Here is a 22,806-nt window from a genome sequence, read left to right as displayed (position 1 = left end):
AAAAAATATCTTCATCTTCACTTTTATTCTTTACTGCACTCTATCAAATCCCGCTCAGAGCTTGCTGCATCATCATCACCGTCTCTCTCTCCATCTCCCTGTTTCGGTGCAGAGAAGAGTAATCAGCAGAGTGGGACTATAAACAAAGGTCACGTGACTGTGAGAGGTCTGGGCCAGTGCTGCTGACTCTGGAGAGTTTGGTGTGATGACACCAGCAATATATACCCACAGATGGACAGACGTACACTGTGCAGGAACACTGAATGGAAAACAATGGGTTATAAACTGAGAAAGTGGAAAGGGAAGAGTAAAACCATAGGGATGGTTAAGGTCATGTCCTTGTGTCCTGCAGGTCTGAGACCTCCATGACATGCGACGACGATGAAAGCGCAATTCTGAAATGCTCTGTAGAAAGTGGAGCCGATTATTATTTAAAAACTCTGACGGGTATAAGGCGAAGGATTTCAACTTGCCTGAACGTTGACATCCTCTTTCTTAAAGATAAGGGAGCGAACTTCGTCTGGGTCCACGTTGAAGATGGCTCTCAGCAGAGATGGCTTCGGAGACAGAAAATGGGAAACCTTTCATTTGAAACGCAGGCATTTTCTACCCCTTGGTCACATTTCTGAGAGTTAAGTAAGGGACAGTTCACACTCAGAGTATAATCTCAGCCTTGGACAAAGCCGTAGGCCACACCGGGCCGTAGATCACCTCTTTATGAAAGCTGCGGGATGCAGTGCGTGGAAAGAAAAAAAAAAAAGAAAAAGCAATCTTTCTAAAACTTTATAGTAGTTTGAGGTCATCTGAGGAATAAAGCTGCACTCTTTTACCTTGTAAAACCAGAAGAGCAGATTATTATGCAAACACTATGCAAAATGCATGTTTAATATGAAAAAAACAACTAAACCTCTGACAGCCACACAGAATTTAGACAGGTTGTACCATCTAAAAGAAGAGGAAGTTGAAAGTGTACAAACGCAGGATAACTATCATTTACTCATGTTAGTTTACGGAGCTCACTTTGAAGCACTGGCATGATTCCAGCAGCATGCTGCTGCTCCGTAAACAGCATTTCCCTGCAGCCATGAGAAACCTTTGAGAGATCCTAAAGTAAACTAAATGCAAAGACTCATTTCATTTACAAAGTTTTCATCTTAAAGTAGAAACTGTGGTATAAATTCAGGGACGTTATTTTTAAAAACTCCAGTTAAAAATAAACTCAGACAACGGAAGGATGGAGGACTTTTTTTTGTTGACATTTTCCAACATTATTAAAAATAAACTATTGAGCCTATATTTACAGTAAAATTTGGTTCTGAAAGACATATACACTCCTTTACTTTTACGTATTTGTAGAAAACCCATTTACTACTCCATTTACACCTCACGCTGATGGATCATGACATAAAGCCCCCGCCCCTCCAAAAAAAAAAAAAAATGCATGAAAACTTAATGATGCAATGTGACCAAATGCGAACATTTCAACAGAGGTGAATTGTTTTGCGAGTATGACGCAATAATTTTTTTATTGAAATAATCAACAACTAATTTATTTGTTTACCGGAGTATACGGCCTCAAAACATCCATTTCCTGAAATGGATTTCAGGAATTTCTTGGAAATGGAAATCCATTTCCAAGAAAAAGCACAAAACTAGATATTACATAAATATCTCGGCAGAATGCAAGGCAGCAAGATTGAGGGAAAGCGGTGATTCGTTGACAGTAGTGCCAAAACATTTTTGACATTTAAAACATAGCTGCTGGTGAAGGTGAAGAGCTGGCTTTACAGAAAGAGAGAGACAAGTCCCTCAGATCAATTCAGAGGAGAAAAACTGAGCTTAACTTAAGACTGAGCACCCAGTCAGAGCACTAATTAAGCCAGAAATTTACAAATTACAAGCACATTTTATTATAATAAAACCTTGTGGTTTTACCTGGTTCAAAGGTTCTAAAATAAATCTATTTAGCACAATTATGGCAAAATAGATAAATCCACAAAATAATCACTGTAGTATTTATGTAAAATCAAGCAGAAAAGGATGAGCTTTTCACATGTTGATCTCAGAAGTATTTTTTAGCTACAGTGCATCCTTTGCTACAAATGATCAGGTGTAGCAGGGAAATGCCAAGTTGTTCCATTTCAAGAAATAAAATAGTGATATTCTTATTGAAAAAAGTTAGAGAATTATTTGCATCTTTTAATGTATTTCAATCTGGATAGACTCACACAGAGAAAGAGAAGCAGTTAGAAGATTTAATGATACAGAAACTTTGGCGCTCGAACCCGGCGGAAGACTTGTGAGCTGAGGATCACCAGGCAGGTGATCGGTCCAGGTTTAGCTCAGGGTAGTCTTCCCCCCGGTCCGAATACTGGTGGTGGAACGGAGCCTTGAACGAAGGAGCAGAGAGGGAGCTAGGAAGATGTCCCTGGGATGATGGTGGAGATGGGGAGGAGGTGGGTCGAAGCACGGCTGACGAGCAAGAAGATCCGGGGAAGCTTGTCCTTTGAAGGGATCCGTGAACGACGATTGGCTGAAGCGGTGCGGCGCACCTGTCCTGATTGGCTGCGGCGGGAGCGTGGTGAGTGTCTGATGTGTGACGGCTGTGTTTTGTCTCCCAGCTTGAATTTTCGCCTAGGCTTCATTTCAATCTGGATAGACTCACACAGAGAAAGAGAAGCAGTTAGAAGATTTAATGATACAGAAACTTTGGCGCCGAACCCGGCGGAAGACTTGTGAGCTGAGGATCACCAGGCAGGTGATCGGTCCAGGTTTAGCTCAGGGTAGTCTTCCCCCCAAAAGAGGGTGCCGGGTTGAGGCCTAGCTGGCCTGCAGTCTGCAAGACTTGTTAGGCGCAGCTACGTTGGCGGGGGCCTGCAGTCACATGACTTGTTAGGCACGAGCCGCGTTGGCAGGGGCCTGCAGTCTGATAGACTTGTTAGGCGCGAGCTGCGTTGGCGGGGGCCTGCAGTCTGATAGACTTGTTAGGCGCGAACCGCTTGATGCTCTGTGGAGGATGGAATGGCTGCTGTCGGGAGGGCAGAGGACCGCTGGTCCGGCCGGATCTCCTAGGCAGAATGGGACTGTTAGGGATGGCGATGCTCCACCACCAGATATGATGAGATGCTTACCTGCAGTTATGGAACGTTGAGCTTCGAGTAGGATTGAGAGATCGGTTCTGATGTAAGATGAGAAGGCTGAGGATGCCAAGCGTCCGAGCTGAAGGAGAGAAGCTACAGGGACGCCTTGAACGGCGGTAGACGTAGCGGTGCTTATTCTAAAAGAATGGCCTGAAAAGTGACTAGGTGGAAGACCGCAAGCTGCTAACGTCAGTCTGAGGTGGTGAGTGAACCAGTTAGCAGTCATGGCGAAGCATTCAGGTGTGAGAAACAGAGATTTGGATTGGTGGCAGAGTTGATGTCTTTACATGTGAATTTGAGCATGGTGTGAAAAGAGCAGAACGGAACGTTCATGCGTGCGATAGCGATAGTACATGAACCTTCGTTTTGGTGTGTTTGATGTGAAGGATTGTAGTGGTCCGAGAAGAATTTTAGATCAGATATAGATAGATCTCATGACAAACTGAATACTTTTGATGCAGACGTGAACTCACTCAGCCCAAGAAATCCATGGAAGGCTAGGAGGAAGCGCATGGAGGAGAGCTTAGGTGTAGGAGGAGAAAGCTCTGGAACAGAGCGCAGTGATGAGACTCTTAGGTAATAGGAGTGTGATCAGTCTCTGCTATCGGGAATAGAGGTGCTGTGCTTAGCAATCCCTTTGAGAAGGAGCTTCGCAGCAGAGTTCGAGAAGAGGCTAGGTGATTAACTAGGTTTCTGTAGCTTCACGTGAAAACTGATGCCCGCGAACGGACTGCGGATGTAGGACAGTACGCAACGGTGTGGTCGAAACAGAAGGTGATGAAAGCGAGAACTGTGGATATACTACCAGGGTAAAGGGGATTGATAGCAGAGCAGAACTTGGTGTAAGTTTGCCAGGCGAAAGTATGTGGAGAGTGTAGATGGGCGAAGACCAACTTTATGTAGTGGCGTGATGAGCGAGAGGAGTGGAGAGAGCCATTCATTAAGCATCAGATCTTGAAGGCTTGCGTTAGCTCGGGTTGGCGTCGGCAGCAAGGCATGGACAGCGAAACCTGAAACTTAGAACGGGACGGAGAGTCGGCGATAGCATTGTAATAACTGGAAACGTGCTGAGCTGAGATGATGAAATGTTGTTGACAGCTTGCCATGTGCAGCGGCGAATGAAAGGCATAATGGAGCTAACGGATGGGCAGCCTTTATTAATGCTTGGACCATGGTAATATTATCAGCGCCGCTTAATAAACGCATCCTGCTCCAAGGATGGCCCCAGAGGCGGCAAGCTACGGCAAAGGGAAATATTTCATAAAATGTAGAGGATTCGGACTGAGGAAAATAGGAAGGCCACTTTCCGGCAACCATTTAGCTTTTAAAGCCCCCAAAATCAGAGGACGGGCAGCGTCCGTGGAGAACTGAAGCGAGTCGGTCGAGAGAATGACGCGTGGCGGGGTTGCGGTCTGTGAGACTTGGGCGTGAGCCGCATTGGCGGGGGCCTGCAGTCTGATAGACTTGTTAGGCGCGAGCCGCGTGGACAGGGACCTGCAGTCTGTGAGGCTTGGGCGTGAGCAGCGTTTGCGGGGGCCTGCAGTCTGATAGACTTGTTAGGCGCGAGCCGCGTGGACAGGGACCTACAGTCTGTGAGGCTTGGGCGTGAGCAGCGTTGGCGGGGGCCTGCGGTGTGATAGACTTGTTGGGCGTGAGCCGCGTGGACAGGGACCTGCAGTCTGTGAGGCCTGGGCGTGAGCAGCGTTGGCGGGGGCCTGCGGTGTGATAGACTTGTTAGGCGTGAGCCACGTGGACAGGGACCTGCAGTCTGTGAGGCTTGGGCGTGAGCTGTGTTGGCGGGGGCCTGCAGTCTGATAGACTTGTTAGGCGCGAGCCGCGTGGACAGGGACCTGCAGTCTGTGAGGCTTGGGTGTGAGCACGTTGGCGGGGGCCTGCAGTGTGATAGACTTGTTAGGCGTGAGCCGCGTGGACAGGGACCTGCAGTCTGTGAGACTTGGGCGTGAGCTGTGTTGGCGGGGGCCTGCAGTCTGATAGACTTGTTAGGCGCGAGCCGCGTGGACAGGGACCTGCAGACTGTGCGACTTGATGGCCGTAAGCTGTGTTGTCTCCCCACGGCGAACAGCCCTGCGCCTGATTACTCTTCTGTGAGGAACACATCCTACCTTCACACGTACAACGTGACAACGCAGAGCCCTTAAAGTGTCTCCACCGCTGCAGGTTTGAAGAGGGAAAGCCTGGGTTACGTTTGCAACCGACAGGGAGGGACAAGCGATAACAGTTTTAGGTAAACGGCCACATGCCAGGGAAGTTAGATCTTTGTAAGCTTTATCGCAGGTGACGTGTGTTGCCACAAGGTTAATTTAGCTGATTTCACTCGTGTGTTTGAGGAGGAAAAACAAAAACTCCCACAGCGCTCCGATGTAAAGATGTAAAACAAAAAGATTTATTCTACAGTTACTTGTGTTATCCTTTACATGAGCAGTCAAATCTTAAATAACCTCCACAGAACGAACTACGGTTAAAAAACTGTGCGGCTCTGTCGATTCTCACTGCAGCGACCTCGCCTTTTTCCCCCTCTATAACACCAGGCTCCTCACCTCTTTTGCATAAATTTCAAAGTGGTCAATGAAGTTATAAGGCATACAAACTTAAAATAAAACACTTAAAACATTATGAATTAAGCTACATACAATATAATAATACTTCCTAAACCTCAACAAATTCTTTTATTAAATCACTGATTAAACGAATACGTTTTTTTTTTTTTTTTTTTTTTTTTTTTTGTTTTTTTTTTTTTTTTTTTTGGTAACTGAATATTTTCTACATAAACTTGGCCTCCACACGACGGTTAGACTTGGTGATAAGCCATCAGGCTATCAAGGACGACGCTTGTTTATGCGAGTGCGCTTTGTGGTTCATTGCGAATAGCTCCAGCAGAGATTACGTAGCAATTGTGACAAACGTGAGAGATCGTGCATTTATCAAAACGCTGGCTAGTCGTATCCTGACGCGTGTGTTGGACTGCGACTGTGCAGATGGCACGGACCTCTTAGAGCGCATGCCTGCTTATTCGCTGCGTGAGTGCCTCCTTGAGAGGAGTCGGAACCAATGAATGAGGAGGAAAGGAAGCCGTCGGTCTTGATGGTATTGCCACAAGTGAATGACTTGAAAGAGAACGCTCGTGCAGTTCGGATTGCTGTGCAGGTGAAACTGACTGTTAGAGGGTTGAGGTTGACGCAGGCGACTGGGACTACGTGGCTGAAGGTCCTTTGACCCTGATCAAAAGAAGTGTGGAACTAGGCGAGAGCGGCAGGTCCAACGTTTTTTTTTTTTCTTTTTTCTCTCCCTAATAAAGAGGAATTTGAAAATAAAAAGGTGCACCAAACTCGTTTGTTTTCGGTGCGTTTCATGTGTAGCTTTAAAAGAATCCTCTCCATTAGTGAAAAGAGCTTAAAGAAATATAGTGCTGTGATTAGGAGACCAGCGGCAGCTGGGCTGGAGGGCAGAATGTGCTGAGATACAGACTGGGACTTCTGACAGAATTTGGAGCGAGCTAAGCAACGGAGGAAAGAGAGGGCTACGGCGGCCTGAGCGGGGAAATAACGGAATGAGGTTGACAAAAGCGTCCGCCATTAAATGGCGGGGCCGAGGGAACCTCGGCTCTTCTAACTAATTGAGCTAGTCGAGACCTTGAAGATGCCAACTGACCAGCAATAGGAGGCGAAATAAACTTGAATTAAAGGTACTGGTGCGCTGACGGTGACATGATGCGTATGAAAATGAGCGAATCAGGAGTGGGTACGTCTTACCTAGACAACGCCCGATGGGCGTAAACGAAGTTCCCGGTTGATGAGGCTGAAGGGTCAGCTGCGAGCTGAGATACGCGGAGGTGAGCGTAGCGGTCTGATTTCGGTTTTCTCCTGGAGGTGGACTGGTAGAGAAGATGGGCAACGGATCGAGTCCATGATGGGACGAGGAGGAAGAGCCGACGTGCGTCAATGGAGCCACGGCGGATCGTGGAGACAACCAGCGCTTGGCTGCAGGTTGACAGCGCCAGTGAGCCGTAGCAACTGACGATGGTGAGCCGGAACGGGGAACCAGGCGGATGCCAGAGGACGCCTGCGTCATCAATGAGGGGAAGACATCAATGGAGGCCGAATGCAGGCTTGATAGGGTGGTTAGATCGGTGAGGAATGACTGGGAGTCGACAGGAGCGCAGCCGGCAGGTGAGGGACACTCCCTGTATCTGGTTCTGAAAGAGGGCGAAGATGATCGGAAGGTGCTTCTGCGAGCTGAATTAGGGACTGAAGGACCGGGAATGCTGGCGGACGGGAGGCAGCTGACTAGCTGACTGAATGTGGGAGAGGTTGGAAAGCGCATACGTAGAGTCGAAGCACGGCTGACGAGCAAGAAGATCCGGGGAAGCTTGTCCTTTGAAGGGATCCGTGAACGACGATTGGCTGAAGCGGTGCGGCGCACCTGTCCTGATTGGCTGCGGCGGGAGCGTGGTGAGTGTCTGATGTGTGACGGCTGTGTTTTGTCTCCCAGCTTGAATTTTCGCCTAGGCTTCATTTCTATTATATAAAAAACAACTTTAAAAACTCTGGAGAATATGCCGTTTTATGCATTTAATCACCAGAATATTTGATAAATTAATTGAAAAAAAAATAAAAAAAAATAATTACTTGCAGTCTAAGACGCAACTACTTTAAAGCTGTTTTGAATTTTTTAAACTTTAATCCAGCACTGTAAATCTAACTGTCAAACATCAAGGCTCACTAATATTTGTACTATTTACAGCTCTTTTATAAGCAGAGATGATTACTATAGATGTTTCAAACTATATTGAATACAGTTAGATATACACAACCGTGCATTGCCTACAAACCTAAACATCCAGTCATGTCAGCGCAACATAAAGAGGCTCTTCTTACTTTCAGCAATAGCCTTGTCCTTTATGCAGAGAGAAAGAGGACTACAAAGACCAGGCGATCCCGATTAGCTATAGAAACCAATGTTGCTCTCATGGGCCAGGAATATACTTGTGCTATTTTTGTACTGGTTGACAGGTGCTGGCAGTCCATTGTAGTTTTCTGCAACGTGGCATACAAGTATTCAAGTTTTAAATTCAATACTTTAAATCAGTGAATTTAAAAGATTCACTTATCTGCCTATAAAACTGCAGACGCACCTCTAATGCTGTGAAATGTGCGCCTGCAAAAAAAAACAAATAAATTGGCAACTAAATGAAACTGAGCATTCTCACCTTATCGTCCTGCGCGACAGCCCTTCCAGAGACTCGATGAGACGCTTTGGGCCGAGGAGGTGGGGATGAAGGACAGGGCTCGTCCTCCTCCACCTCCTCCAGCACCACAATACACACACGGCTCGCCCGTTCCGACCGCATCAGGAACAGCCGCTCACACACACACATAAATACACGGTGTTCCTTCTTACATATGTGCGCAGACCCATAGCACAAAGGTCAGTGACAAAGGCCACAAAAAGTACTTTCCACATAAACAAACGCGGCGCATCTTCATGTGTCAATCCAGCACAAAAATCCAGCTCCGTCCTCTATCTGTCAGTGTCGCTTTGCAGCCCGTATCTTCTCCTTTCCTCTCCTCCCTCTCCCTCCCTCTAACCAACGCTCACTCTGTCTGTGAGCAGCGGCCGAGGAGACAGCAGGGAATTCCTCTGCGTAATGGTGGCGGTAGGAGGCATGAATGCGGCAGAATATGAGTCTGGGCTGCCTAGCAGCACGCAGGAAGCTCCGGATCCTTAGTGCTGAGCCGCAGCCAGGAACACACACGGACCCAGCGATTAGCTCGCACGGGGCAGCAGCACCCGGTGTGCGAGTGGGAATGCATCGCTCGGTTCAGTCAGACTGCTGAAGCCAGCTCTTTCATAAGAGAGGGGAGGGGAGTGAAAGTCAGAGAAAATGAAAGGACAGAGGGAACGTGAGGGAGGCAATCGCAGGCAGGTGCTCTACAGAACACAAAGAAACGTAAAGACGAATGGAGCGGAGGATAGTAAGGGGCGAAACCTGTTTTCTGCTTCTTCTTTTTTTATGTCAACAGAAATTTCAATGTAGTTTTGAGGAAACTATGAGGAGTAAACAAAAGGTATTGCATAATTAGAAAGTAATATATGCTTTCAAGTCATTTTGCAAAAAAAAACTCTGAAAAGCACGGCATTCAGCTCTTTCTTTTGATTTGCCTCAATAAAATCCACTGCAACCAATTGCCTTCATTAGTCACCTAATGACTACACACCTGCATGCAATGTCATCAACATCAATCCAGCTTTTCTGTGAAGGCCTAAGAGGGATTTTTTTAGAGAACATTAGTGGGGGTAAAAAAGGCAGTTATTGGGTGAAGGATCGTCTGTCCATCACAGAACAACTTGGAGCCACTCAAGATAAACAACCACACACAAACTCATAAGTAAGGGCAATTTGGAGAAACTAATTAACCCAACAGTCATGTTTTGGGACTGAGGGAGGAAACTAAGATTGCTGTATATGAAAGCATGTTTATGTGTCAGAATGGCCTAGTCGAAGTTCATTACTCATAAATTGTGTCCATACTTCAAAACAGATCACAGGCAGCATCAATCCAATCTGATCTATTTCGCAAAGAAACATAAGCGAAACAAAAGAAAAATTCTCTTCGACGTGCAAAGCTGGTAGAGGCATCATCCCAAAACACTGCTCTGCAAGGAGGCAAACAGACACACAACACACTTTTCAGATTTCCACTTGTAAAATATTTAGCACCCCTTTGAGTCGGTCTATTATATAAAATCCCATTAAAATACACTGAGGCTTGCAGTTATAATATGACAATGATCTAGGGCAGGGGTCTCAAACTCCAGTCCTCAAGGGCCGCAGTCCTGCAACTTTTAGATGTGCCTCTGCTGCACCACACCTGAATAGAATAATTAAGGCTCTGGAGAACTGGTCTACACAACGTGGAGGTAATTAAGACATTTCATTCCAGTGTTTTGTACCTGTGGCACATCTAAAAACTGCGGCCCTCGAGGTCTGGAGTTTGAGACCCCTGATCTAGGGGCATGAAAATTTGTTCACATTTACAATGCAACAACACTTTTAGGAGTAAACAAGTTTTCATTTCTAAATTAAGCAACCGTTATGTTTTTGTATGTGTGCGTTTGTTTCTAATACCTCGTGGGGACAATTATCCTGAAACATACTACGTTGTGGGGACCAACTGCTTCGAGGGGAAACACTGTTTTTGGGTAAGAGGTCAGATTTAGGACTTGTGAATTGAGTTTTGGTTAGGGTTAGGTACATAATGGGTAGGGTTAGGGTAAGGGTAAGGTTTAGGCTGTAGAAATGAATACAAGTCAATGAAAAGTCCCCGCAAAGATAGCTGCGCAAATGTGTGTGTGGGTATGTGTGTGTCCTGAGCTTTATGGATGGTCAAACCTTTACAACCAGAAAACATGACTCATCTGACCCTTGTTTTATGGATTTAGTGACAATTCAGCGTGGATCAAATGCTTGTTATTAGGCCTGTCGCGATAAACGAAAAATCGATTAATCGTACATAAATTAAAACTATCTACGTCATTTTAATTATCGGTGTTATCTCTCTTCCAGCCTTTTTCTCTTTTTGTTGATGAATGAAATGAAAAAAGGCTCAACTCCGGTGCTCTCCACCGACCCTCCCTTCCTCATTTCCTTAGTGTAATGTCCAGCGCACACGACACCATCTTAGTGCTGTCGGTCGATTGTCGGCCCATTTTCAAAATCTGAGATCACACATTAGCCGACAGAAATCCTAGGTATAACGGTTCCATCGGGTTCGATGTGCCGTGTGATGTCCAACAGTGGGCACAACATAATGGCTACAAGTCCAGCTAACTAATTTTAAAACCAGGCATTAATCAATGCTTTACTACAATCTACCTGCAACGCATGCAGCTCTAGTGTCAGCGTAACGTCCTGACTGAATGAAAATCATTAGAACCAATTTATGTCAAGTTAACGAAGAACAGCTGAAAAGTTACCGGGTTCATCAACGTAGCGATTTTGCTCCAACTCCTCCCCTCGTCATTTCTATATTCTTTGTACAAAATGTTTTATAACCATTAATGTTGTTTCCACATATCATCTCCAATGTCCGCTGGACTTCGGGTTGCGCCGTGTCAGCTGTTTGGGATTCCCCTCGGTAATTTCCCCTCAGAAAGCAGGAGGAGAATCTGCGCTTTCTGATTGGCTACCTGTCACATTCGACAGGCTGCGGTAACGATCCCAGTGGGGAAAACCCCTGATTTAGATCGGAGGGGCCACAACGATCTAGCGTAACACACCACACACTACAGGATGATAACAAGAGACAATCTTAGAACGATAAAAGTTCTAAGATTGTCATAAGGGGAAAATGTAGGTGTGAACTAACGTGTAGTGTGAACTATTGCATCAGGTAGTCGATGTGCCCATCTTCTCTATTTAAATCTAATGATCACTGAAGGGCAATATAGTAAACACACTTTATAATCTGCACTCTTTTGGTTGAATGCAGTATTTATTTACACTTTGGCTTTATGTTATTTCGTTTTTTATTCAAGTACATTTTTGTTAATGGAGACTGAGAATCAATTTTATTTTTATTTTTGGTTGTTTTGTTTATAAGTTCCAGTGTTGGGTGTTCTTTTGAAAATAAAGTGCATCTATCTTTGGCAGGAAATTGCATGCATTATTACGTCATTTCCATTAAATCAGTGCAAAAAGGTCTTCAAACAATACTATCGTCTATCGCAATAGTTTTTTGAGACAATTAATCGTTCAGCAAAATTTGCTATCGTGACAGGCCTACTTGTTGTTGTACAATAAACTCAGATATGACGGCTTTTCATACCTTAGCCGGACACACTTGAGGCATTTAGAAAGCTGTAACTTAAATTGAACTCAAATGACTGAATTTATGAATAACAATGCATTCCCAGTAGTAGCTCATGTTCCTCGTGTACGTGTGGTTTGGCATCCTGTTTGGTTTATCAGTGGCACCGCTTCAAAAGTCCCCATCTCATTATAAAACTGGAACAAACAGGCTTCGCCAGGGAATGTGAGGGTGGTTAACAAGACCAGTCTGTGTGTGCATGACTGTGTGTGTGTATTCCAGTCTTTTCATTCAGACCAGATCCTAAAAGGGGCAATCTTGCCAGGCCGCACAACCCCATTAACTCAGAGGGAGGAACTGCGCAAGCAGGGGCAAATGAAAGAGCGAGGTGGATTGGAGTGTTTTTTTGCAGGCCTAAACTCCAACAGCCTCCCCATTTAGAAACCCCCATTTAAAAAAAAAAATAAAATAAATCTTCAAACTGCGAGTATAGATTCATATAAAAACTCCATCAAGCATTTTATCAGACGACACAAATGCAGTCGACTCACTAGCAACTTCACGTGGAGCTTTACGTGACAGAGAGCATGTGTAACAGAGCGTCTGATGGACACAACTGACCTCGGCTCTGACACTGTCATAGGATGCAGTACTATGTGTGTGCATGTGATGCAATTGCAGAGCGGAAACACAAAAGACAGCACGTGTCGGGCAGCGTGTGTTTGTCTGTGCTGGTGCGCATAGTCTCCGAAACAAAAGCAACACGGCTGCTGGCAAACAGACAATCAAACTCTATCCAACTAACCGGCACCTTCACACATTTAAAAAGGACCTTCTAATGTCAGCAGCATTATTTGAGAGAGCCATAGAGAAACAATGCAAATACTGTGTTGCGGCAGAGCTTGTAAGCGAACCGCCAACATTTACTCCACATTCACTCTAAGCAGGACTTCTTTTTGTCCTTAGGTTGCACTGATTAGAAGAGCAAATTAAGGTCCCAATTAGATATGATGAAGCTCGTTATTATCCAGCTCAAGGTTTTTACCCACAATTCCAAACTCTATAATTAGTGGGAATTCTTTACTAACTTAATGCATATAAAACATTGTTTTCCAGGTATAAACGGCACAAAAAGAGCATTAAAATGCCACATTATATCTGAACACTTTCATTTATTTATTTAACTCTGTGGATACACTTGTTTTAAACCAACACTCCTGAGACTGTGATTCCTTGTTTCCATTCATGCTAGGCTTCATGTATGAATGTGACATTTTGTTATCATTGTACTGTAAAAAAACAAACAAAAAAAACAAACTTGTGTGAATATAGCAAAACATACTCCACAATAAAAAAAAAAAACTACTCGGTAAAAGCACTCTATACAAATTCATGTTGGGTACAAATAATTTATCTGGTCAGGATTCATGTTGCAGATGAACGAACTGCAAAACTGCTGTCGTCTGCTAAGTGCTAAATGTCTTCTTGCTAGTAAACGTCAACAACTTGTTCTCTCATTCAGAGGTTAATGTTTTTAATAATAGGATGCCCTCTAGAGGCCAAAAAATGTATAAATTTTTCTAAAAGTCACCAACATCTCCCGTCCAGCTCCTCTGTGTAACTATTTTTGTCCCCATTTCTCTGTCAACAAGCAAGAGAACAATGAAGAATAGAAAGTGGGACCTAATCACAGTCTTCCGCTCATTGCGTGCTTCTCGACGGCTCAGGACACTGAACACTCAGCACAAGCAGATTGACACCAAAAATCAATGACCTAACAGGGATCAATGTGGTTTTTATTACTAATTCGCCAATCGGTGATTAGAATAGGTCTGTATTTTCCCAGTCGTCGTCTGGGCAAAGGCTGAAATTTCCATACTTTTATTTCAGACTTTTAAATGCAACAAAGTCTAGATGTTTTTTTTCTGGCCACAAACACATCAAAAACACTTTGTTCCAGATTTATTTACTTTTAAATCTGACAAAGGTAAAAAAAAAAAATGCAAAAACAAAAACAACAAAACATCAACAAAAAAACAAAACAGGAAATTATACATCTTATCTTTTTCCAAAATTCACAGCAATACAAGGAAAAAGCTCATTAACTTTAATCAAGTATTAACCATCAACATATGAACTGCAAATCGTGCATGTTATAGTATATAAATACCATCCTGGAAAAATAAAGGTTTTCAATTTGAAAATGTAGCATTTTGACTGTAGCTGATAAAACCAAACAGAAGATTATTATGTATCAAAAAATAAAAAAATAGACATAAAAACATTTAAATTAGTAAGTAGCTATGATATTTGTAATGTGGATAAATACACATTTTAAATTACATAAAATATATTTTTGAAAGTACCAAAGAATCGCTTTCAAAACAAACAGAAATGTTTTAAGAGAATTTATTTTGTGATTTAATTAGAATAAGTATCTTTCATGGCTTACAGGCCTTACTCTGTCATTTAAAAAATAAAATAAAATTTAAGTTTAATTCTTCTTTTAATTGCTCAGCTCTTAATTTTTTTCCTGATTACATTAAAGAATTTAAAAATAATTAGGAAAATGTGGAGGAATGAAAATCTTCCTTAAAAGAGCCGAGAAGAACAAAAAAAACAAACAAAAAAACCAAAAACAAACGTACAGTCCTTTGTAAAACTTTGAAACCAGCCATGGTGGTACAGCATATTACGCAACATGTGCTAAAAACTATTTGGCAAATGAACAAGTGGGTGAAAATAGTAGTGTTATGACTAAAATAGGTCTATAAAAGCTATTTAGGAAATAAGCGGGAATCCAATCAATAACAGCTCCGACCGGGCAAACAAGGTGAATAATTTATGACTTCATTAAACAGCAAATGCTGTGTTTTTATCTACTCACTCTTTTGGAATTACCTTGCCAGAGATACTGAATTATTGTTATTCAACATCAGTATTTTATGTCTCTTAGATTAGTTGGAACACAATCTGTTGAAATGTATCCCTACAGTACCCTTTGTCCTGAAAGGCAATTATGCAAACTTCTTCATAAATCTTGAATATTATTTCAGTCATGCAAAGGCGTGCATTGGCTACATTTATGCAAGCAGCCCTTCTTATTTTCAAAATAAATTAAAAAGTTTTAAGTGAGCTATACCACATAATATGTATCGAGTACGCTCAAATTACCATCGCTATGCTCAAAATTGTTAACAGTCTTATTATATTAAGGGAATAAAGAAAAATCCACCACTTCATCTCTTCATGAGCTAGGGAACCTTACTTTGTAAACAGCTGCTGACCCAGTGGATTGTGCCTTAAGTGTCATGCAGCTGTAGGTTTTGGATCAACTTCACCTGCTATTTCAGTCTGACAGCCTTTCTTAAAAGCAGCAACAGGTGACCAACTGGCCATTTAGCTGCCCGGAGAAAAACCAAGACAGCTGACAAAGCAAACTCCTGGGGGGGCTGCAGAGGGGGGCAAACAAAGGAACCGCTTTGAATCGAGTTAATTAGTCTCACTAACTCGGCGCAGATATCTCAAGAAACGCGTAACATAACAGGTATTTGCATGCGTTTCAAAATGACAGGGTTGGCCAGATAGGTTACCTCTTAGTCACATCCATCCAGCTGTGTTCAGAGGTGCATCAGCACCCCAAACAACAGAAATAGATACTACAAGGAAACAAATAGATAAAACAACCCTCGATATGCAACAACGTCCATTGAAAGAGAAGCTAATTTAAGGCAACAGGTGACATGATGTTAGCATGCGTCTAAAGAGGACTGCTATTCCGCTGTTAACTTTTACCGCTAGCTATTCTGCTAACATGTCAGATATTAAAGTTAATGATAGAAGCGGCGCAACATTAGCTTAGCCCTTGGACGTTCATCTTTAAATATAAATCTTCTTACCACTACGAACTAAAGAAAATGTGTTCCTTTGATAAAATTAAACTAGGATAATAAATAAAGTTGATAGATTGGACATGATGGGAACGAACATTACTGTGTAAAAATACTCAAATAAACTTCTGTTTATCAGTTGCAGATGACTTCGCGTTAGCTAACCAGATGTTAGCTTACCTGGTCTTGGATCTTTAACACAGCCATGCTTCCCAGAATGAAAATTTTAAGAAAAAGGAGAGGCAGTAACTAGCCCGGGAGTTACTGTAGATTGACTTCCCGTGAGGGAGGGAACTGAAAGAGAAGAGATGCCGGAGCGGAGTAGCTAACCCCCTCTTCCTGTCAGGAATAAACTCGCCACATTTTTATGGGAGACAAATGATTGAACGCTGCCGAGAGCTGAAACGTTACGTACCAGTCAGCACAGCGCGCCGCCGTCAGCCTGCACCATCAGACTGACGGGGATTCATTCAACACTGTATAACAATTTTTTTCTTATACATCTTTAACAGAAAAGCTTTTTTGTTGGCACCCATAACTGGCTCAGTGTTTCTATGTAACCCACCACCCTCCAAAGACTCGCGCATTAAAAAAAACAAAAAGCTTTGTCCACACGTCAACTAAAGCAAGTAGAATTAAGAAAAAGTTACTTTTGTATTTTTTAATATCCATTCTAAACCTTTTACCGAATTTGATGGGGCGTCCACACCTGGAAAGAATGGCAACCAGGGCCTACCCAAGCCTCCATGGGGTCCTAAGCAAAATGTGGTTTTGGGGCCCTCTAGTTCTGCTAACAATTTGGACTGGCTGCAATCAGCATTGATGATCATTAGATCATTCACACACCTGCTATAAATTTATTGCATCTCTGGCAGTGCTGTTTTCATCATATACATATTGATACACAGTTGATTTCTGGGATCCGATTTTCTTAATTTTGGGGGCTCGTGATCGGCCGATACTTACACGTGAAGGCCATCTTAGCCCCTAATCTTATCTTCGTCAGCAAAGGTTTAAAAATCAGTCTCTAACCTCTTCTGCTCTGCAGTGAGAAGTTTGACTGACAGACCGGCCCACCGGGTAAGGTCTGCACCATGCAGAAAACTTGCAGCAAAACTTTTGCCTATTTAACTTCTGACCGGAGCTTTGGACGTTTGGATGCGCTCTGCACATTGCAGCTCATACCAACGAAGCGTGCAGTACCTACCGCAGCCACCAGGGGACCCCAGGAGCAATTTCTTTTTTTCTTTTTATCCCAAAAAATAATATCTACATACATTATCAAATATATATTATTGTAAAAATAAATCACTTCATATTGAAATTGTGTTTTTGATATTATGACATAGAAATTACTAATAAAAATGAATTATCAGAGGGCACTATGGGGCCCTCTGAGAGGGCCCCATAGTGGCCCTGGGGCCCTAAGCGGCTGCTTAGTTGGCGGCCCTGATGGCAACTATTTGAAATGTTTTCTACTAGAGAATGAGATGACTTTTACCATTACGATACCCAATAACCACTTAGTTTAATAGATAGCAACGCCTGAAGGTGATTAACTATATCCTACAGAATTGGTATTTTTTAACACAGTTGTATGTCTCAACCAAAAACTGATTGTCAACGCAATTCTGTCATTAAGGATGTTGGGTATAGGTTCTATCACTAGAGAACAACATATGAGAACAATGCTGCTAAAGGACAACAATCACAGAAGATTTGATTCCTGGAGAATTTCAGCCATGCTTGACAGGGTTCTCGCAGGTTTCAGTAGGATAAGCTTAAAACCTTTTGAAGACAATCATGAATTAAATCTAAGACCAACATGACATATTACCAGAAACATTCCAATTAACATTTTGACAAAGAAAGCTTTTTTTTATTATCAATCTAAAGATTCATGTTTATTCACTGAAAATGATCAATTTGGCTCTCCATTAAATCCAAACAGCTATCTTAATCCAAGTAATCTTCTCAACAAAACACTTATCTACATACACAACCTTATAATACTTAAGTCTGAGCTCATGCCCTTTAGCACCGATTTCAGTTTTAAGGGTTTTCGGTCAGACAAGATCTTCAAATTTTAGACTTCTCAAAGTCCTGCATGAATCCAGGCGTGATCATATTGTAGACTTTGTATTTAGTCTTGGATTTATGAAAAGTCTTATGCTGCTGCAAGCGAGACTGGCTTGAAAACCGCTTACCACATGTCCCACAAACGTTCTTGGTGTTGTGGTTCTGCAGGTGTTCGTGTAGACTTTCACTGCGCATCAAACTTTTCCCACAAACCCCACAAATACAGATTTTGTCCCCTGCGTGTTTCTGCACGTGCGTCATTAGCTTGTGGAAGTAATGGAAGATTTCTCCACATGCCTTACAGTAATACGACCCATCACGGTTCTGAGTGGAAGATAACTCTGTTGTCACTGTACTCAGATTTAGGTCCGCTAATCGATTCTTTGCTTGCTTTTTACTTGGTGGACTGAGATCAACTAAACTTGAGGATGCCGATTTCGCGATAGATTCCTTGGTATTGCTGCAGGATTTGCCCTTCGTTACAACACCGGTTTCATTTGGGCGCTGCATTTTGCCAGCTGAATCAAACACTTTACCAAAGCCATTATCCTGACGACTTTCCACGACAATAACTTCCCTTCCTTCTTGGATGCGAGCGTTCAAGCAGATATTCATGCCACAGTCTTGATTTAGGTATAGACAGTGTTGCTGTGGTTGACTGCTACCAGAATGTTGGGCTTCCACCACATTTAGAAGTTGGCCTGAGAAAATTGAGAAAAAAAAAGTATTACATGGACTGTACATGTAGCCGTGTCATTGATGTAACATGGCTTTTAGTTTGATACCTTCTGCTTTTTCTTTCACTTGAAGCAGAGGTGAAGTCGTTTCCTGCTGCTGTTCCAGACTGCTGAGCTCTTCTTCATCTTCCTCGGAGTCTTCGAGGCCTGAAGATTCTTCTTCAAACATGACAGTGTAAGGCAGACGATGAGTCCCTGTATTATTATTTAAACAAAAACATGGTAGGATGTTTGGCTTAGTGTCTGATAAAACAGATTTTAGCTTCCAGAAAGCAAAAATAAAGGGGAACAAATGCACACCATGACAGAAACCTAGAGACCAGGCTGCTGCGCCTTTGAACAATGCGAATATTCAAAAATCAATTTGTACAATCCTTCATTATTCATTATATTCAAAATAAAGATGTTATTGTTCGATTAAATTCAAATAGTAAACACTGTCCTGTTCGTAGTCAAAAGAGCAACTCGTTTAATAATCTTATTTTTTTCCTTTTTGACAAGACAAAAAAAAAGAAAAAAGAATTAGAATAAATAATTAAAATGACGATACCAATTTTTCTATTAGTTGGAACAATTTCAAACCCCATTTAAATGAAATAAATTCTAGAAAATTTGAAGATTTGTCTGGTAAAGTCTTAAGATGTTACCAGTAAAACATGAGATCACCAACTGTGGGTCATTTTATGCAGCACCTAAATCTTACTCACGAAAGAATTTATGAAAATTTGCTGTTTGGGTACATCTATTCAGTAGAAAAGAAAAAGAAAGTCAAAGTTGGAAAATAATCCATCAGTCATTGCCACATCTGACAACCACGATGGAATAGATGCCTCTGGACCATAAAAAAATAAAAAATAAAATAAAATAAATTAAGACATTGGTGGTCCTTTATGGCATATGAAACATACATACTGACCTGACACTTGTTTTGTCTGCAGGACAGTATAACCTGGAAGACAAAAATAACACTTTTCTTTTAGTGAATGAAAACAGTCTCAAACATTACACATGTAGCATTATGCACGGTTAGTTGTATTCCTATCTGATGCAAAAGTAAAAACGCATCTAAAAGTAAACCTACAATGTTGCTTTGATAGGTGGACTTTAAAGATGCATCTCCGATTAAGGACCTTCTCGCAGCACGGACAGTGCCAGTGACTTCTTTCCTGAACTTTGTCAGAACACATACATGGGATCACAAATCTTTCTGCAAATAGAGAAAAAAAAAACAACAACAAAAAAACCCAGGTTTGCTGATTAGTGGCAAACACCTAGTTTAAAAATAAAACAAATGCATCGTTTCACAGTCAGCTAATGAGCCATTGATTAAATCATTTATTACCTAAAGTAGCCTGCGAGTTACTCCATTAAAAAACCCCCAAATGTTTTCAAAATTATACGGAAATGAGGCTTGATGTGAACAATATTAATGCACAGTGAAAGTATGAGTTTTTCATTATGCTGTCTTAAGTAGCTAGCAGACAATAAGTACTACACAAAATGTTTCAAGGACATTGAAAAAAATTATGGCACGAAATTTTATTCAACAAAGTTCTCAAATGTAACGTTTAAACCTACCAATGTCATCCTGAATGAAATGGACGGCTATGTCATAATGTCTTTTCATCAGGTGGTGCTTTGAGGCAGGCACTTGCTTGAAACAGAAGAAACAGTTCTCCATGGTTGAAAACCTGAGAAGGCGCTCTTTGGAGATGAAGACAGTCTGTTGCCCTGGGAGAGGAGAAAAAAAAAAAAGAGATTTGATTGGCTCAAAGAAAAGACGAGTGCCACAAAGACATTTCTGATGCCTGAGACATTGAGTGGAATAAGCATTTCATATGTAGGGCACACCAAAAATGAATCAAGCTATGTGTTGTAATAAAGTATTAGAAAGGTGTTTGTTTACGGAGAAGAAAGATACTTTATGATCAGCAAATTTGTAAATTTATTTATTTTTTGGCAAAATAAACATAATTCTCACCAACAGTGGCGTTAAAGGTAGATGTTTGGGTCTTGCTGTTATCTCCTGAGACTAGAGCAGATGGGCCAGAAGGGGAATTTTCTTCTTTAACAGCTGGAGCGATACTGCAGTCAGTGGCAAGCTTTGGAGCAGCCTCTTTAGTTGTAGTGTTGGTTACATGACAACCTGCACAGAAGAGATGAGAAGAAGAAGAAGAAGAAAAAGAAAAGAAACTGATGAAGAGCGCACCTCGATGTATGTTCTGGAGCAGAAGGTGTGACACTCTTTTCCATTAATCACCAGTAATTAACCTTTCAGGATTTATTTTTTTGTGGGATATTTTGTTCAAATAAGTTTTTTTTTTACCTACAACAAAAAAATATATTTGAACAACATGAAACTTCACACAGAAAGGTTTTAAGCAGCTGCTTCTTTTATATCTGAAGCTACCATTTTATTTTGCCATTGAATCTGCATATCTTAGAAAAAAACAACAAAAGCGAGTAGACTTTGGGATGCATGTATGGGCTGCAGCGATTAATTGAAATAATTGTAATGTAAAAAGTCAGTTTGCTTAAAGAACATACGCTGAGCAGAAATAAAGTCAAAAGTGCACAAAGATTTTTAACATTTTTCTGTAAACATGTTCTACCCAGAACTCAAGTCGCCTAGTTTTAGTTTCACCCAATTGCATTTCTGTAAAAAACAAAATGGAGAAAAATCTCCAATTGGCACCTTTTGTTATTCAGTTATTAACAGGTTAATCTAAAAAACAGTAAACAGATAAACCCAACAGTAGGCTAAACTTTTCATATGATGATCTTGGAAGTATTATTTAGCTGCAGATGCTTCATTTGGTACAAATGATTAAGTGTTAACTAAAGAAACCTGTTATTGCATTGTAGGCAATATATATTTTTATTTCATTTAAAAGGTTAATTGAATTCTTTATTTCCATCTTTTAAAGCTTTTCCAATATTGGACTTTTTGTGGTCAAGCCCAGGGATGGAGAACCACGCCTATTCAAAATGGCCAACAATCAAATGTGGAAAGAGGGCACCATCCCCAGCAAACTCAAACTCTGTTGCAGTCTGTATGACATTCCACTCATGTTTTACAGAGTTGCGTCTTGCCTTCAGCCATTTGCTCCTGCTTTCTCAGTAATACCTGCAGTGGGCCTATTTCTACTTATCTGGATTAAGCTAAGGCAGAACTTTGTTGTGACTGATTTAGCACGGAAGCGCAGGTTCAGTGAATGCAAGAGGTGATCTCGTTTCAACGCTGCTTGCACTAGGATTTCTATTTTAAAAAAATCCCCAAACAGGTACAGGTGTTTACTTGCAATAACTAACAACTCAACAACTGTGCTTGGTGTTCCCACGTATTTCATAGCAAAAACCCGTCACTAAAGAGGATTAGCGTGTTACTAACGTAAACAAGTGATTCAAGGCGGAAATCGCACCCATAATTCACGCAAAGTCTAATGGGGGCTGGGAATAAGGTGGACAGTTTGTTTGAAATGGGATGTTTGTGATTAATTAAACAGGCAGACACAATAAACCATAATTTCTGTTGAATTCATTAACCATGCGATTCAAACCAATACGGCATGGACTGACCTTGTTTCTTTGGCAACTTTTTCTTCAGGATAATCTCCAGCAGAGATGAGTGGCGCTTGTTTTCCTCCTTCAGCCGGGTGACCTCTTGCTCGTACGCTTCTATAGTTTTGTCGATAACATCAAGGATTTCGGATGTAGCAGTTCGCAGTCGCCCAGCCACAAACAACTTTAGCTCCTCCAGCTGGCTCATTTTCACAGTTTTACCCACTTAAGACCTTTCGGACACACGAGGAAAGCTACTCCAGTCAAAGAACATTTCCGCTCTTTGCATTCAAACAGACAAGCCGCTTTTATCTGCGGATTACTTTACCAGTTTAAAATGTCGCCCCCTCTCGCACCGGAGTATGTTGGACGCAAACATGAGAAGGCAGTAATTCAAGAAAACTGACATTTCAGGTCGTTTCCCCAGCATATTAAGAATTTTCAGAACCATAAGTTAAAAAAAAATGCAGCTGACGATCACCAAAACGTTCGATATACCAGTTTAATAAAAAACACCCAACATTAAGTTACATTTTGTGGTGTACTAAAGTTGGCCAAATGCTCTCCAGAA

General features: G+C 41.9%; 2 protein-coding genes across 8 annotated transcripts in view; both read right to left on the bottom strand.

Annotated features, from left to right (window-relative positions):
- The window catches only part of LOC122843528 (serine/threonine-protein phosphatase 6 regulatory ankyrin repeat subunit A), a 29,280-nt gene extending 12,659 nt beyond the window's left edge, over window positions 1-16,621 (bottom strand). The window contains exons 1-2 of one of the 5 annotated variants that reach the window (XM_044138336.1): window positions 16,568-16,621; window positions 474-557 (exon numbers count right to left, since the gene is read on the bottom strand). In XM_044138336.1, the coding sequence (XP_043994271.1) occupies window positions 474-557; window positions 16,568-16,606 (123 nt within the window). In that variant the 5' untranslated portion in view covers window positions 16,607-16,621. Of the gene's footprint in view, window positions 1-473; window positions 558-8,367; window positions 8,987-16,038; window positions 16,241-16,567 lie in introns of those variants that run through there. The other 4 variants (XM_044138337.1, XM_044138333.1, XM_044138334.1 and 1 more) reach the window with 4 other exon arrangements.
- Window positions 16,622-17,363: 742 nt separating this feature from the next.
- Window positions 17,364-22,609, bottom strand: LOC122843527 (zinc finger protein 16-like). Of its 3 annotated transcripts, none has more exons than XM_044138331.1 (7): window positions 22,254-22,609; window positions 20,656-20,820; window positions 20,253-20,405; window positions 19,756-19,845; window positions 19,591-19,623; window positions 18,723-18,869; window positions 17,364-18,638 (listed from the first exon to the last, which is right to left on the bottom strand). In XM_044138331.1, the coding sequence occupies exons 1-7, from the start codon at window positions 22,441-22,443 to the stop codon at window positions 17,938-17,940; spliced, it is 1,479 nt and encodes a 492-aa protein (XP_043994266.1). In that variant the 5' UTR covers window positions 22,444-22,609; the 3' UTR covers window positions 17,364-17,937. The 3 variants fall into 3 exon arrangements, with proteins under 3 accessions (XP_043994266.1, XP_043994267.1, XP_043994265.1); XM_044138332.1 differs by having other exon boundaries at window positions 17,366-18,638; window positions 18,723-18,833; window positions 19,756-19,881; window positions 22,254-22,607; XM_044138330.1 differs by having other exon boundaries at window positions 17,368-18,638; window positions 19,756-19,881; window positions 22,254-22,605.
- Between the last annotated feature and the right edge of the window lie 197 nt (window positions 22,610-22,806).

The sequence above is a fragment of the Gambusia affinis genome, linkage group LG14 (genome assembly GCF_019740435.1).
Source record: "Gambusia affinis linkage group LG14, SWU_Gaff_1.0, whole genome shotgun sequence".
Lineage (NCBI taxonomy): Eukaryota > Metazoa > Chordata > Actinopteri > Cyprinodontiformes > Poeciliidae > Gambusia > Gambusia affinis.
The sequence above is the reverse complement of the archived record's forward strand: the minus strand, read 5'-3'. Positions and strand labels throughout refer to the sequence as shown.